Below are 17,749 nucleotides of genomic sequence, written 5' to 3' on the forward strand. Positions count from 1 at the left end.
TTACGTGCCGGCAACAGTTATTATTTCTTATTTTTCGATATTCTTAATTATTGCAAATTTAGCTTCATTCATCATCAATTTCTACAGCCATAAATTATCGAGATAACGGTAATAAAAATTTACTTTTTTTTTCCAGGCTCTGCCTTATGTTTGTCTTCTCATAGCGATGCTGTTCTTCATCTATGCTATCATCGGTATGCAGGTATGAATCCTCTTCCATTGCTTCTATTTGTCGGAAAATTCGCCCATTAAATGCGCTTTTGGGGGATGGGGGTAATGCAAATTAGAAGGGTGCAGGATTGAAGTACCATGATCATTCAAGGAACTAGTTGATTGACAAGATCTCTCTCAAAAGTTTAATGAAATTTAAAGTATTACACACAAGAGAAAAAATGTTTCTATAGAAAATTAACATAAACCGAGTAATCTTAATTATTTTAATCTACGTGAAAAAGATAGATGCAGAATTGGATCTAGTCTTACGTGGAAAAGACTTTCGAATCTCTGTAGGTAATTGATTTTACACGAAAAAATGGTAGATTCCTTAATCGAATTCAAATATAATTGGCCAATGATCTCCAAGATCGATGCCTGTCTACAAAATCAAAGAATCACTATCGCTCGCCTGCAACGTCATTAGTAATTATCTCAGCTTATCGAATCGGGTGAAAAATGCGAGGTGATCTCGAGATAGTTTTTGGCACGCGCAACCTTGCAGATTGGGAATTTTAAGTGACAGACCGCAGATCCCCCGGTGGCCATTAAGTGACCCTGAAATTGTCCGTTGTCAGGTCTTTGGCAATATAGTGAACGATCCGGAAACAGCGATCGATGAGCACAACAACTTTCAGTCCTTCTTCGCCGGTCTTATGTTGCTTTTTCGGTGAGTCGAGCAGCTAAATTGACTGCCGGTGGCGACGAATAAAATGACTTCTGGCCAATTATCAACTGCACCCATTATCATTTCCCTTTCACACGAGGAAACATCTTCTGAAATAAGCTAGTTTTACTTTTTTTTTAAATTTCAAAGAAATTTTCTCTCTTTGCTTATCTGCTTGAAATTTATCTTCGCACGCGAGAGGGGAACGATTTTGGCGCTGATTTAGCGTCGTGATCTTTTACGATGTTTCGCAGAATATGTATTGCAAAAGGGTCCTATGACGTCACGGAAGACTAACATGAAAGATTTATATATCAATACCTCCGTGTCAATTGCGTATCATAAAACTGTGTTAAATGTGTCTTCGCAACTTTAAATATTTTATAACATTTTACAATTTTGCTCGTTAGTTTGGCAGAAAAATAATTTTTTGTACTGTGATGACAATATAATCAGCAGTTCTTTTCTGGCACTCGGTGAAACATCGTTAAAGATCTCGCGTGATGAGAAATACGTCGTCGACCGTAGGGCGAGAAGTTGAGGAGAATATATATAAAAGTGTGGTCGTCGTAAATTACTTCTAGAGCAATGCTTTGTTGGCATGTACTGTAACGCGAGAGTAAGCTGCTCGACGTGTTAATCTGTTGTGACTCATCCCAATTAGTAACAGCCCTAGAAAAGTCTGTTTCATATAGTAATGCCTGCATTAAAGTCTTGAAATTTTGATTAAGGTGGTGCTTGAGAGAATGAATTTTGTATTACAAATATTAATTAGCTAGAAACAAAATTAATATTATTTCCGTCCAAACATAGAATTTTTTTATAAGTGCACATTGATAAGAACTGATGTGTTCCGTTATGAAATCATCGGCAAAAAGAGGCCACACGTCAGGCCGAAGAAAACGAAATAGAAAATAGCTTATGTCCATTTCTATCAATGTAGATTAACTTTAGTCTCAGTTTTTAGAGTTAGAAAAAGATAACAAGTAAAGTTAAACCGAGATCAAAGTTCATCTGCATTTAGAAACAAGTGTAAGTGTATAAATGGATTTGTGCAGTAATAAGTGTATTTTAACGAAATTTGCAGGAAAGGTTGTAGAGTTATTTTTCTTCTTTCACCCTAGACAACCTTCCCTGCAAATTTCGTCAAAATTCATTAAACTATTTTCTATTTTGTTTTTTCTTTCGGTCCAATTTATGGCCTCCTATTATTAAATTGTTAAACTATAAAGAGTATAAAAAGGTCTTTACGAATCAACGTTTTAAGTTTCAAAGTAAAGAAAATAACAAATAATAAAATTTCTGTTTTAACGCACAAATTTCTGTTTTAACGCACAAATTTCGCGTATACTTCAAATTCTCTCGAGTACACCGTGTACTTGTTGAAAGAAAAAGTATGAGAAACTGTAGTTAGAATTGAATTATATAATACTCATTATACACGCATACACAAAACCATGATCGAAGCGATACAAAGATCGAAAATAGTGGTCATCCAGCGAGAAGGAAAGTAGCGGACATTCCAATTATTTCCATTCGATATTTCGTTATTAAAAAAAAAAAGCATATTTGGTGACGCAAATTTGTAATGCTGCTCGTGCCTTTTGGCTGCGGCCCTCTTCTTTTTGTGGGTCTCAGGTATTCGGTAACATCGCGCTGGATGCTGATACTTCTATTACCAAGCACAACAATTTCCAAAGCTTCATACAAGGTCTGATGCTGCTTTTTCGGTAAGTAACGCCACGCCAGAGGAATCTAGCTAATTATTTAGTCATTGAACTTGACCACGCGACTACCAAAACGTACGAATGAGCTTTCACGCTCAACACCTGCAGCAAGCTACCTATCACTTATCATTTTGTTATCGATTTGCGAGAGCACGATGCGGAAGACGATTCAAGTTATCTCAGATTGTGATGCGAAAGCAGATTGATCCTTTGTAACGGGGAATTAATTAATTGCATTGCTTATGTGGTACTAGTTACTACCTACTGGTTAATATTGTAAATATCACAAAAATTGGATTGCATCAATTTATTTTGAGTAAGCTGTAAGAAAATTTCAAAGATTTTAACTTCTCTCACATGTTTCCATTACGGCATATAAAAAGATAATTTAATTATCGAAATTAAAAAAAAAACGATGAGATATTTTATTAAAATCACATGTAAACCCAAATAAAAGTACTACAGCCAGTCCAAAAATATTAAACCAGTTTTTGAAATCTGACTTATGCTATTCACACGTTAAGCGTTCCATTCACGACGTCGCGGAGTCTTCTAATCGTTTAATTCGTATTATTTCCGGATGTATGTTCATAGCAGGCCTTTTTCGCTTCGATCCAACCACGTATTACCACGTAAAGTTCCCAGCACTACGTCGAGAGCACAAAAGCAGAATCAGGCTAAACGACACGGCATATTCAGAGCAAACAGAATAATACACAGCAGCCTCGTTTAGAATTAAGTTCGCTATATTAAGTTTGCAGTATCTAGATCGCCTTTGATGTTACGTAAAATCAGGCCTTATTATGCATGCCGAGCTTGCGAGGGGTCTGGCCTCAATTATTTGTTCTCCTCAGTCCTTCCAAAGCAGCACACGTGAAAATATTGTCCATTGAAAAATTGTTAATTCAATAACATTAATAATTGTAATAACAATAGATTTTATTTTTATACAATTTCTGTAATTTGTGTAAATGTGTGCATTTAAAATTTTATTAAAGGACTGAGGGGATTATAGAAATTGAATTTGATAGATGACGCTGAAAAAGAGGCAATGTTGTAGTTCGTCAGAATATCGCATGAATTTTAGTAATTCTTTAGTTCAACTCTTTTTGCGACTGCAGAAGGTGCTGCTTAAAAATACTTGGGGTTGTGCTTGTAGAAGAATTATACTTGAGAATAAATATTCACGACATAAGCCTACTCGCGATAAAATTTATTATACGCTACGATTTATTTTCTGACTTTTTAACAACGCAAAACAAGATTCTAACTTTCATTTAAAATTGAAATCTTGAAACATTTTATGTATATACATATAAGATGGATTTTTTCATGAAACTACTATCGAGTCCCTGACGTGTTGAATTATTTAAAATAAAAGATTTCGATTTTTTAACATAATTATATATCAAAAATGAATTTGTACACACACACACACACACACACACACACACACAAAAGAGCCATATTTATTCTCAGGTACAAGCCGCCATAACTTTCTGCAGTAATCTCATGACTTCGTTGAACGTTTAACAATAATTAAGTTAGAATTGAAAGATCTGCATGTGATTGGAAATATTAGCGTGATAATCGCGTGATAATTCTAGCGCACGATCGCTGCGCTAGGTCGCCGAAGTACTCGCAGTTTTTGTTTCAATCGACGCGACATGAAAGGCTCGAGGAACGTTCAGGATACCGATTTTCTCAGGTGTGCTACGGGCGAGGCCTGGCCGAACATCATGCTGTCCTGCGTAAAGGGCCGTCCCTGCGACCCGAAAGCCGAGAAAGAGGAGACGGAAGAATGCGGTTCTAACATCGCCTACGCCTATTTCGTGTCGTTCATCTTCTTCTGTTCGTTCCTCATGCTAAATCTCTTCGTCGCCGTCATTATGGACAACTTCGATTATCTCACGCGAGACTCGTCGATTCTGGGCGCGCATCATCTCGACGAGTTCGTGCGGATCTGGTCCGAATACGATCCGAATGCCATCGGGAAGATCCATTACACGGAGATGTACGACATGCTGAAGAATATAGATCCGCCGTTGGGGTTTGGCAAACAGTGTCCGAATCGACTCGCGTACAAGAAGCTCATCAGGATGAATATGCCGGTGGACGGTGACGGAAAGGTGAACTTCACTACGACGCTGTTCGCCCTCATTCGCGAGAACCTCAGCATAAAAATGCGATGCGGTGAGTACAGAAGATGAAAATGGCTATTATCGCAGAAAATGTACGACGAAATGAAAAAAAAAAACGATTTTTTATAATTTTATTGTTACATAAACATTACAAGATATTAATATATTTTCTTAAATATATTATTATACATTTATTTCTTTTTTTTTATAGCAATCAATTTTATTGATTGTGCAATACATGAATAATTTCAATTCTTCATTTGCAGCCGACGAAATGAATCAAGCCAATGAAGAACTGCGGGACACGATCAGAAGTATCTGGCCTTTACAAGCGAAAAAGATATTGAACCTTTTGATACCTAGGAACGAAGGTAAAATTCACTTTTCTCTATCCAACGAGATGCATTTTGCAACATTTGGTGATTGCGCGATGGTTTTCTTTCTTCCAGAATTGAACAGAGACAAGCTCACCGTGGGTAAGATATACGTCTGCCTTCTGATACTCGAAAGTTGGAGGTCGACGAGGTTTGGTCAGCTAAAGTCTGCCGAACAGGTGAGCATCCCTATTTCTTCTATTAAATAAAGTTACATATTTTTCATAAGATTATTTTAAAGATACGTTCCTAGTATTAAGTTTCTCTTACGATCCTACAATTTCGATTTTTTGTTTGACTTTCGGTGAGAAAGTTTATTAAATATAAGTGTGAGATAAATCTACATATGCATAAATAAATATTTGTTAAACAAATCCTTCTAAACTTTCACTGCGAAAGAAACAAATAAAAAAAAATCGTAATTGAAGATCTCAATTAAAAATGAAATTCAAGCAAAATGTTTGCCGTTGGTTTTCTCGTAGTGGGATAGCCCGTGCGCGAATAAATTTCTGAATAGAGTATTTTCTCTAAAATTCGTGTAGTCTAGCTCGATCACTCGGAGCTTTAAAAATCGTTACGAAACTTTTCCGAGTACAGATGGAGATACTTTTAACAAATAGATATGGTTAAACTGACTTGTAGATTTATTAGACTCTGATAAACATCTAAATTATTGCCTTGATTATCTCTTACAAAAAAGTTAATTTCAAATTTACTGCAAAATAAATCCAATTATACGAAAGAATTAAATATGAAGAAGAAAATAATGCCTTTCCACTTGTAGTCCTATTAAATGGGATAACAAGAAACAACAAACTATGTAGTCAAATTATTTATGCACAATTATTCTCTTTATTTCCATTAGCTAAATCAATGTTTGTAGAAACATTTAGATGTAATCTTATTCGAATATTGTATCTCGAAATGTGTGCAAGTAATTGATATAGATTTTATGCCCCTTCGATTTATCGATTGCTATTAATGCATCTATTTTAGTAATTTCTTGGTACAAATTATCCTTTTAAAATCAATTAAAAATTGCGTTTGCCATCAAAAAGATTCCTTTAATGACAATCGATAGATTGATTGGATGACGGTATTTGTATATTATAGATAGCCTGAAAATTTTGAATGAATTTCAATTAGACTATTAGATAACAGAAAACACGATTTACTACTTTAATTGGAAATTTTTAGAACAAAAAAATACACAAATTTTTAAGTAAAGCGTTTGATGACATTTATGAATAGCAATTAGCAGTGACAATTAATTTACCGATCAAAATTATGATTTTTTTTAATATACTCAAACCGGAAGGATGTTCACACAACATTCAATCACCTCCTTGTATCTTTTCTCTTTGTTTTCCAGAACGATCTTATCGATAACGATAATGCTGGGCAAAGTCCTGCAGCCCAGGCGGTAGTACTTACTTTTTCTCTTATTATCTTAACTTAACACCATTTCGTTTTTCTTTTGACTGTATGATTTGTGTTCGAATTTTAACTCACATTCTTTCGTTTTGCATTTAATACATACTGCAAAAGTTTTCCCAACCTTTTTACCGAACTTCATTCTGAATTATTTTTATGAATATTTTCATAAAAATAATTTATTATTATTTAAGGATGCTTCAGGATTATATAATGCCAGCTAAAAATTATCGAAAAACTGCTGGCTTCTTAGACATTTTTTCTTTTTTTTAATAATAAAAAATTTTGTTCCTGAAATCAACTGTAAAGAAGAAAACATTGAAAAAAATTTGGCTTATAATAATAAATATAACAAAAATAATTTTATTTTACTACAATTTTAAGTAAATAACTTTTAACCGCTTAAATAAATTTGAATGAATTTTTGTCGAGAGAGAGAGAGAAAGAGAATATACATATACTAGAATTTTATTAATACATGTATACAAAATTTTATTTAATTTATATTGGTACTTCCTCATCAAATTTGCAAATAAATATTACAAAACGCGATTTTATAGTAAAAACAAAACAAAAAATTTTTTTAATAACTTTTAAATCAATGGAAAAATTATTCAAATTTTATACAAATACTCAACGTGTAATAATCGAACATCTATGAGATTTAAACAATTTTTGGCAATACTTTGAGATGTGATACATCCTTGAAGAAAAGAAGCGAAGCTTTTGCAGCATTTAATTCATTTTTTTGTTTAAGATAACACCTTTTTCACCAAAATCCAATTTTTTCTACTTCACTTTTCACATACAGTATTCAGAGGCACACTCGGCGGATGCAGAAAAACTGTGTTCGGGCATTTGCAAAGTATCTCACGTAATGCAATTTTAAAATTACTTTTTTTTTTAAATAAAAGCTTTTTGATTACGTTTCCTTATCTTCTCGATATGAGCAATAAAATTTTAGCAATAAAATTTTGGCGCGAAACACTTATGCAATACAATCCGTAATTTAAGTATTTTTATTTTCGGTTACGGTATGATGTGCCTCTGATACGTCTTCGTCTATTTTACACCGCACACATTTTTTTTCCACTCGTCACATATGTATACGATTACTTTCAATCCATTTTTCGTTTGTATAAAGTAGCTCTTTATTTAACACAAAATAATCATATACACACGTACACACCACACAAAAACGTAGCGAAACAGCCATTAAATAACTATTTTAGAGCAACTGTTAATGACTAATTTTAATCAGCCAGTAAAATAGTCATAAAATTATCATTATATACGATATTAAAATATACTTAACAAATAATGTATGAAATGTATGTGTATATAAATATGGATTCGTATTAATCTTATTTCTTTAATTAATTTTCAACTTCAGAATAAACTGCAGTTCAAAATTTCATATAAAATTGTATTCAAGAAAATGTTTTAAATTAGGAAAAGTATCTTTTGTATATTTTGAATAAGTTTATAAAATTTAATCTGAAAGATATAAGATATTTGTAGTCAGAGATAAAAGAATTTTATTAATAGCAAAAGATAGCGAGAAAAGGAATGTCTGTTTCGCATACATATTAGTCTATCTTACATAGGCACTTATTATACTAGATACACGTAATATATCTAATAGATCTTTAATCAGGCTCGCACACACGAGCTAGTATTTAGATAGTGCCTCTCTGCGGAGAGGCTTTTTTCTTTTTCTAATCGCACGATATTTTCCTTTCGTCAAGCTAGTTTAGGATTACGTCGGCGAATAGCTCTCACTTCGATCTATATATCACAAAGGGAAGATCAATCTCTTCTCCGTATAACGTTTCCGGCGAGAGGTCCCGCGCGTGTGCGAGAGACTCCCGCAGTGATATATACGATTGTAATACGTTGTCAGAATTGTTTTAGTCGTCGTGTTGTTGCCGACACACGTGGGTAACACGTGGCTACGTATGCACGTGTACGCGCGTGTAGATATATCGGCTCTTTGTCGACCGGCAATACCGGTATAGCTAATGTGTAAGTAAATCACCTTGTAGAGCTCCGTTTCTCGAGCCTATTTAGAGCGAGAAGTAGCTCAATGAGCCAATCGATTCTCGAACGTATACGTATATAATTTATATATAGCCCGCCTTTTGCCTCAATCTACGACTAACGCCTCTTAGATACATACACTCTTTTCTTGCCGAGCAACCACTTTTACGATTGATTAAACATATAGTTGGCAATAGCCGATTCTTTTAGAGCGTGACGTAGAAACTTCCTTTTCATTCTGTCGAACTGTCCATTTCGCTCACGAGCATTTGACGAACGTCTCTCTCCTTTATTCAGTTTGATGTGATTACAACTTTTCAAAGTAGTAGAGGTTGGAGTTACATTGCTCGAAGCACTTTAACTTCGCGCTCGTCACAAGCTCAAGTAATGTAACATCCTAATAATAAAAAAAAATTAACTATCAGCTATTACGGTATTATCAGTGGAATAACGGGTACATATAATCTTTCACGGTAATTGAGATATCATTTTATATTTTATAACTATGGTTTTATTATTAGGAAAGCATTGCGCTGTATTGTTTACGCGCGGATATCGATTGCCTCGCTTGATCTTAATAAGAAAACAGATTCGAGGATCATCTAATATCTAAGCGAGTGAATTCAGAGACGTAGCGACACGACTCGAGACCATTTGAAATTTGTCGTTTCCTTAGATGCTAGATAATCCCAAGAACATCTTTTTCTTACGGTGCGAAGTTAATGCGGCGGCTGATGACGGCGCTCCTGCTAGCTCTAATAGTCGAAAAAAGAGTTCTTTCCCTTCTGATTTCTTACGAGTTTTTACCGCCAGTAGTGTAGAGGAGATTAATAGGCACTTTTTTTGACCAGTGATTTTCAGCAGTAGACTCGTAGTCTTGCCCAACTTATCCGATCGCTTTTCTACTACTATTATAGAACAGTTTTTCCGCTTTCTATTAGAGCAATTTTCCGCTCTTTCATTTGACACACTATCTCTATTGTTATACACACGCACACGTGTTTACGCGCGCACTGAAACCACAAAATAAATTAGCTTTAACAATCTGTGATATAGTAAACTAAATATCTTTCACAATTTACTGGATTTTTTGACGAACAAACTGTTTCGCGAGAATCTCGATAAATATTGCTTTTATAAAGTACGCGAGTACGGCGAGCAACCGGGCGTGTTCGACGATGATTACGTAAAAATATACCGTGAACGTTGATAAATATTTCATTAGACGATTGATGATCACTTTCTCTCGTGGCAAGCAATTTGTAGCTCGATAGATAAAGAACAATTTATCCGCATCTCTCTCGTTTATTTGCATTCTAAGTGTCTTTCGATTTTACGGATTTAGCAAGCACTTGACAAGCCACCGACATATGAAGGATGTCCCAAAAATGACAGAGAGATTGCCAAAGATTTTTATTATTAATAAAAGATTTCTCAAGAATTAAAGGGAGAGCAGGAAATAAACGTTACTAACATACCAATGATTTTGGGATATCTCATATAGCGGCATGTTCCAGATTCCTCAACCTTGGAATATACTTCTACTACTCAGACCCGTTTTTTGCATACTAAGCAGCAGAATTTCAATTTTGTCCACGATTATTTGGCATATCTGTATGATCTTCGCGGAGTGAACTGTCCTGCGTTCTACCTGGCGAACACAAATCGTCTGCAGTATAGTCGCGGCTCTTGATAACGATCAAGCAAAAAGAATTTCGCTATTTACGATTATCGCAACGCTTAAAACAATGCGTAATACAGCTGTGGTAGAACATCGGGACTTCACCCGTTTCGTGCATGCTTACTAACAATTGCATTCTTGCAGTACTATTACGTCTCTCTCAAATGATTAACCGCGTCCTCTTACTAACATTTGTGTCCACTTGTAAAACACTTTTGCATACGAGGGAGAAGAGGGGAATAACATTTCTTTTTCTTTTTTTTTTTTAATATACAATGACATAGTCTCGATCAACATATACAGGCTTTGCGACGCAATACAAAATTTGTCCTGCTGCAATTCTACCATTTTTTATACGCTACTGTTTTTTGCAATTCTTGCCATTCACACACGTTCTCTCTCGAGCGTATATCAGTAGTTCGAGATGTGGAAGAGTCCGCCGTAAAATCGACACAAGTAAACGCACCATCACGGCATGCCTTTTCTCTAGCATGGCCGCCTCTTTACTCTGAGAATTCTTTCTCACCGTTTTTTACACTTGTTGATTCTCGACTTTGAATGCTTCCGATCTTTATAAGCGTTTTACATTCTACCACATTTTTTTGAGAGACCATCGACGAGAGGTAACGCTAAAAAAAAAAGCCTGTATGTGCCTGTACATATATATATATATATATATATATGGTTTATTTATATACTATTACATATGCGGAAGAAACTAAAAATATGAAGAAAAAAAAGCGCAAAAAAAAAGAAAAGAAAAGAAATTGTTGATCGAAAAATGAGATCCCTGTCGATCAGCTCTGATAGCCGGTGTGCTTTCGCACGTTTCGCAATTTAGCCATCGTCCTTCTTCAACTGCCTGCTGGACATGGCGGCGGTAAATCATACTGGAAATAATCACGGAGCCGGAAGTAGGGCGAACAGCCTCGAACCGGTGATGCGACCGGCCGTGGACGCGAAGCACGAACGACTCAAAGAACACAGGGACGAGGAGGACGGGACTCTAGGCGTCCTTGCAGCCGCCGAGCATAGACGTCAGCATAGCTTCAGGTATACATTAGTTTCTTTTTTTTTTGTATATTAAAAATAAAATGCGAAAGAAAAGATAAAAAATAAATAAGATTTTCAATCATTTCTACAATATATAATACATTTTTAGAGGAATTTTACTTTATAATAGCTTTGTTTAGATTTTTTGAACAAACCAAAATGATTGATTTAAACTGCTCGATTTATTTGAATTTAGATACAATGTAAAAGTTAGAATTCATATAATTTTACATGAAGAATATGCCAGGATGACCTGTTGCTTTGATTTCAGAAACAAAAAGGTGAACTGGAAGATGTCTCGCCAGTACGATATACTAGGCAGCAGCGGAGAGAGTAGCCAGGGAGGGGGTGGGTCTGGGGTTGTACTCGTAGTTAATGGCGAGGATCGCGCCCCCGAGCTAGAGCCATTGCTGGCCGAGGTGCCCTCCCAGCGGGATGATCAAAACAACTACTACCATCACCATCACGACCAATACTACTACGATACCGACAATGATCAATACTATGACCACCACCAATACTACCACCACCACCACCATCACCATCATGACCACCGACCACCCTCGTACTACCAACACCAGAACACCTACGCACCTCGCTCCTCGATCCGTTATCACAAGGTGTCGGCTTGGTCCAAGCTCAAAAGACTTTCCTCGGTTTTTCGAGAATGTCCTTCCCTCCCCCTTACTGACCCTATTGGAAATAGATCGCGATAAGAAAAAGGCCGGAAAAGTCCTTGCCCGTTGTCTTGTTTAAGATGCGGTCATATAAAATTCGCGATTATCGTATGTACGATTTATGATGTGTTAGTGTCGTAGCACTGCAAGATGTTTCTGAACCGAAATGCTTTCGGAGCTAATTTGAGATTCTTATTTCTTTTTTTTTCTAAAACTGATAAGAAGATAAAACACATGACATTATTTTTTTTATAAAACTGATAGATTTTGAATAATACACCAATTTTTATTCAAGTAAATTATTAAATTAATTTATTAAAAAAAAATAGATTGTTGCATTGGAGAGCATGTTTATTTAATTAATTTTGACTCTTTTAATATTATCTTTTAATTTTAATTTATCAAAGTCCAGAAACATCCTGTAATCAAATATAGATCAAGTAGACAGTTCCATTTTACCAGAAAATAATTCTAGTTTAGGATCTCGACTTTTATCGCGAATTTACTCTGCTACATTGGCCTAAATTAGGATGCTGTCTCGCACTTAGTTTTATATTAATCGTTTTATATTAATCGTATCACCTAAAGTATCTTTAGAAAACGTAACCTCTTCCCAGAGAATTCTTATAATAAGGCCTTAGATTAATGATAAACGCCCTTAGACAAAGTCCCATTAGTTACAAAATTAGATTTCAAAAAAACTCCTGCCAGATGAACCGAAAACACTTGTGTTTTTTTAGGACAAACCGTCTTAGATGAATCAATTGACGTTCTCTAATCCGAGTTTCAGTGTTTCCAATCCTAAAGGAACAATTCAAGAAATATCGCGCGGATCGTGAGGTATTGCCCGTGATGTCGTGATCTTGCGCTCAAGACCGATTCGCAGGGGGAATTGGAAATGGAAGGTTGCGTCGGACGAATCGCGTGCTTTTACTACTTATTGGTACCGCGCTCGAGATTTCCTTCACTGCTGAAAGAATCGGTCTTGGTCGAATCGGACTTGATCTCGTTGAATGTGTTAGCGTTCCTATAACAACACTTAGAAACACACGCTCTAGCGCGAACACTACATAGAGAAATAGTCACGTGTGTCACCCGAACGCTCTTAGCGATTCTTCTTATGTCGATGCATAGAACAGCTCCCACCCCCTTGTCCCTTGCTGCTTTCGGCCTTAGGATTATCGCCGGAGCAACGAAGCAGTCAACACTATATTGCGCGACTGCCTCGTTCTCCCCATCTGTCATATTTTATCTTGATTCTTTATGTCCACGTCCCGGTAAGTAAGAGAGCACACTCTCGCGAAAGAGACTCCTGTCTCGGAGGTAGCGCGTACACCGTCCCTTTTTCCAAGCGATCGGAATTTATTGACGAGTGCATGTGCATGAACGAAACTTTTTCTAATTTGCATGCCATTTAACACACACACACACACATATATATGTATATATATGTATCTCTGTGTGTGAATTATTCTTACTCCGCCTTATCTTTCAATTTCTCTTGATTTTCTGTGAAGCTACATTCAAGTTAGTGACAAAAGTGTACGCTGAAAATTACAAAAAAGGAAGCAGATCGCACGTGTGAAATAAGATAAAATACTGTCTTGTGTTCCTTTCGTGTGACATTGATCGATGACAATTGTCACTGTGACATTATTAAATTACTGCAATATTAAATGTGCAATAAAATTGGTAGACGAAGTGTAAAATTTTATCAGAAATTTTACCAATGCTATTAATTTTATTAATGAAAAAATGATTCTATTTTGCCTGTTCAATTCTCACTTGGACAGACCTAATTACTCATGCTCTTCACTGTAGTACATTGCATATTAATAACATTTAATTAATCATAGATCTCCGATACGAATGAGCCAAATGAGTTGAACGTGCATCTGCTTTTGAATTCCGGAGACAAAAGGCGTCTCGATAGTCGGTGTTACGATAGTTTCTTGTTCGGAGCGCGCGCAAATCGACAGCGCGATATTGCTAAAGACAAAGAACCGGCAACACCCCGACTTCCCCTTTGATTCCCGATCCGACTCTGAATTACGCAAGCAAGATCACTAAAGTCGCAAGTCTGTTTTCGTTTAGGATCTGCAAGACGTCATACCGTCCGACTCACGTGCCGGTAGCCTTGAGAGTCTCACACATCCTGGTGACAGAAGCCTTCGTCCGCATCCCTCGGCGACCTCCAGACGTTCACGATCACCAAGTATAAGGTATTGGGAATAATATCTAAGCAAAAGAGACGAAAGCTACGCTATGTGCGAGTTAATTCGTGCACACGAAAAAAAAAAAATTCTTGTTTTAAAAATATCTTTGTTTTCAAAATAAATATATACATGTGCTCTTTAGATGATTACTATAACATCAAAATATAACATTTTGTTCTGAAATTTAAGCTTAGCGAATTCTACAAAAGAGATAAAATTATATAGAAACAAAATTGACACAAGGATGACGTTGAAAGACATCGGTATCTTCGATTTTTCAGTACTTGGCTGTTATAGATATGGCTAGTGTATTTAGCTGGATTATACGATATTACACGACGCATTGTGATTTTCTCATTTCGCCGTTGTCATAATTTGCAGAAGACACTCGCCAATAATGCCTAGATCGCCATCGCCAAGGCGACACGACCGGTACGACCATCACGGTCAATACCACGAAGGACCAGGGTTTAGCGACACCGTTAGCAACGTCGTCGAGATACAAAGGCATACCCATCATCCCCACGCGTCACAATATAACCATCGGCATAGGATACGAGGTACGACGTACCAGCGATAATTCCGACCAGCGAAAGCGACGACGGTGCAACGATAAGTCATGTTCACGGAACCACGACAGCGAACTCTATTTCGTGTTGGTCATCCTTAATCGGTTTCTCTATCTCATTGTCTTTTATCAGCCTGGAATATATTGGGAACACAGCATCCTTGTATTTACTCTATCACCGTATCACTTCATTCTCTTGATGTTATTTCTATTACATAATTATTATTGATTATTATTATTATTGATTATTTATTATTGATTATTATAGGTTGATTATCATTGATTATGATTATCTCCAACCGACTTGGCGATACATTTGATCCATCATTTCAGAAATCACTTGGAAAATGGCGCCATTGTACATATAATATTCTATTGCACTCTCTGAAAATTGCCAATCGTAAAATAACTTTATAGATTTCAATCTGTTTTGGCGATCGGTGGAAGCAACGAAAGAGAGTTCGTGGTCACACGGTTTTTATATTTAAAAAAAAAAGAAAAAAAAACATGAATGTTGCTATAATGTTGATTTTACTCGAGGCAGAAAAGCTCTGTGTGATACTCGATGTAATACGTTTCTTCATTCTGTTCTGTTATGCGCCTACACAGACTATTACGACCACTGCGACTATTACGACGATGGTAATTTCTTTCACAACTCTCCTCTTCTTCATTCCCTTGTCTCCACGATGCAATTATGATGTTACTACAATTAATACGATCGTTTGGCTTTCACCATATCTTCGTTCCTGTTTTGCGATAATACACATTCACACACGTATACACGTATACACACACACACACACACACACATACACACACATGCAATAGACACCACAAATCAACGCAGTAGACGTTTCCAAACAAGATGTACAACACTAGCATCAATGTTCAACACATATACGTCGAAAGCATTTCTCTTCTTGTTGCTACTCGATGCTTTTTACATTAGAGACGTTGTCGAGATTGTCAAGTACCTTTATTGATCAAAGAAATTCATTAATCAATCATCATAGACTATATTGGATCGTCATTATAATCTATTAAAGTTTTCATGATCTTCATTTCATTAATATATTTAGTTTTCAATCTACATGCTTTATTTTATAAATAATCGACGCAATGTATGATTTGAAAGATATAACACGCACATGCCAATTGCATTTTACAGTCTATTTAATTATATCGACATTCTGATTTTTAAATAATTATAATGTTTACTTAAAATTTACATATTCGAGTATCAAGCAATTAACACGAATTAAAAAAAAATCGTCTCTAGAATTACTAAATAAATGATAAACAAAAAAACACTCTTGAAAGTAGGTTTCACGCGCGTTGCAAACGTTTGCTCTTACAATTTAATGATTAATCTTCGCATTTGAATTATGTTCTGTTATGTCACATAGAAATTCGCATGAAATCTCCTAAATCATAAGTTTTCTTTACTCCCGCGAGTGCGGGAGTGTTTCGCGAGTGAATTCGTGAACGGCGCTCGGACGTAACGATATGAATTATAGAATGCAAATATTGAGCATAATTTAGCTTGTCTGCAAGAAAGAATTAGAGAGTTAGAGATTTTAGCACAATAAGTGTTGATATTATCACGATTATTGATTGCACCCGTAATTTAATACTTTAGTATCGTAGAATGTATGCGCATGCTACGTTAGATGCCTTATATAGATGCCGTATTTCTACACAATTATAATATTTAGAGCACCGGCACCGACATATTTTTTGCATCATTGATTCGAGTGATTTCACAGCATTATGAACACGAAACACTGCAAGCATGTTGCATTCCTCCTTCGGATTTGATAATTTCAAGATAACTAGCACATGTTTGGTATCTTTTCTCATTAATTTTCAAAAGTCGTATTACGAATCATAATGATTAATTTCGTAAAGTGTAGAAATCAGGAAAGTTACATGAATATACTCCATTATTAAACTGAGTTTTCATTATTACACATTAAATAAGTATAGTCGATATTCTACCTTAAGAGAAAAAGAAATAATAGCTGGCACAAAATCATAATTAACAATAGAGCTGCGTATAGTACGTTATAACGGTAATTCGTCAATCCTGAACCCTTTCTGACCGATCGAGCTCTTCGACTTTCGCACAGAGACCGAGTGATTGAATCTAGATTAACTTTGTTCCATTGCAAGCCCTTTAATCAGATAATCAAACAACTAGTAATATTGGAAAAAAATTGCTATCCGAAAATTGTCCAGTCCCGAAATATCCATATTGAATATTTCCTAACGGCTTTCTCAACAACCACATGCTTATGACTTACTTGTCGAGCAACTCTTGCGTCGTGTGTCAAAGAACCCCTGCCGTAACGATTGTGCCACACGCGTACGTACAGTGCAGACGGAAGACTTTAACAAGCGTGTTCGTTAGGAGGTCCATGGAGCGCCTCAACGAGTCCGGCCAGGTCACCGAGTCCGATTCACAGGATCGAGCGCGGTGGCCGGCATTACGGCACGACGAGTCTGGAGCAGCGTTCGAGGAGTCCGAGCCCGATAGGCGGCAGTCGTCCGCATCATCATCGCCATCATCCGCATCAACACAGCTACCCGGTGCTGGTCGCGAGGAGAGGCCAGGGTCGCCGGTTGCCGCCGACGCCGAACAAACCGTCGACCCTGCAGCTGAAACCGGCCAACATCAATTTCCCCAAGCTGAACGCCTCGCCTACCCATGGTCCGCACGCCGTGGCGCCGAGTGGACCAGCAGCCCATATGGCACCCGTATCCGGCCATGCGTTGCAGCATCCGCCGTCGCACATGCCGCCCTCCGGCGTGCAGCCGAGCCATCATCCGTTGAGTTTCGAGCAGGCTGTCGCGATAGGCCGCGGCGGTCGTCTGCTGCCCAGCCCGGTACCCAATGGTTACAAGCCACAACCACAGTCCAAGCAGAGAGCACCTAGGTAAGGTGTTCTCGTCGCT

General features: G+C 36.8%; 1 protein-coding gene across 32 annotated transcripts in view; it reads left to right on the forward strand.

The window, feature by feature from the left end:
* LOC105195981 (voltage-dependent calcium channel type A subunit alpha-1) overlaps window positions 1-17,749 on the forward strand; it is a 189,278-nt gene that overhangs the window by 160,389 nt on the left and 11,140 nt on the right. For 15 of the 32 annotated variants that reach the window (XM_039455447.1, XM_039455446.1, XM_039455449.1 and 12 more), the window contains 12 exons: window positions 137-202; window positions 792-883; window positions 4,316-4,800; window positions 5,015-5,119; window positions 5,198-5,301; window positions 6,495-6,545; window positions 11,119-11,330; window positions 11,602-11,950; window positions 14,102-14,229; window positions 14,605-14,783; window positions 15,401-15,433; window positions 17,205-17,730. In XM_039455447.1, coding sequence (XP_039311381.1) covers window positions 137-202; window positions 792-883; window positions 4,316-4,800; window positions 5,015-5,119; window positions 5,198-5,301; window positions 6,495-6,545; window positions 11,119-11,330; window positions 11,602-11,950; window positions 14,102-14,229; window positions 14,605-14,783; window positions 15,401-15,433; window positions 17,205-17,730 — 2,330 coding nt within the window. Of the gene's footprint in view, window positions 1-136; window positions 203-791; window positions 884-2,518; window positions 2,611-4,315; window positions 4,801-5,014; window positions 5,120-5,197; window positions 5,302-6,494; window positions 6,546-11,118; window positions 11,331-11,601; window positions 11,951-14,101; window positions 14,230-14,604; window positions 14,879-15,400; window positions 15,434-17,204; window positions 17,731-17,749 lie in introns of those variants that run through there. The other 17 variants (XM_039455445.1, XM_039455456.1, XM_039455453.1 and 14 more) reach the window with 10 other exon arrangements.

This window comes from Solenopsis invicta, chromosome 12, assembly GCF_016802725.1.
Source record: "Solenopsis invicta isolate M01_SB chromosome 12, UNIL_Sinv_3.0, whole genome shotgun sequence".
Classification (NCBI taxonomy): domain Eukaryota; kingdom Metazoa; phylum Arthropoda; class Insecta; order Hymenoptera; family Formicidae; genus Solenopsis; species Solenopsis invicta.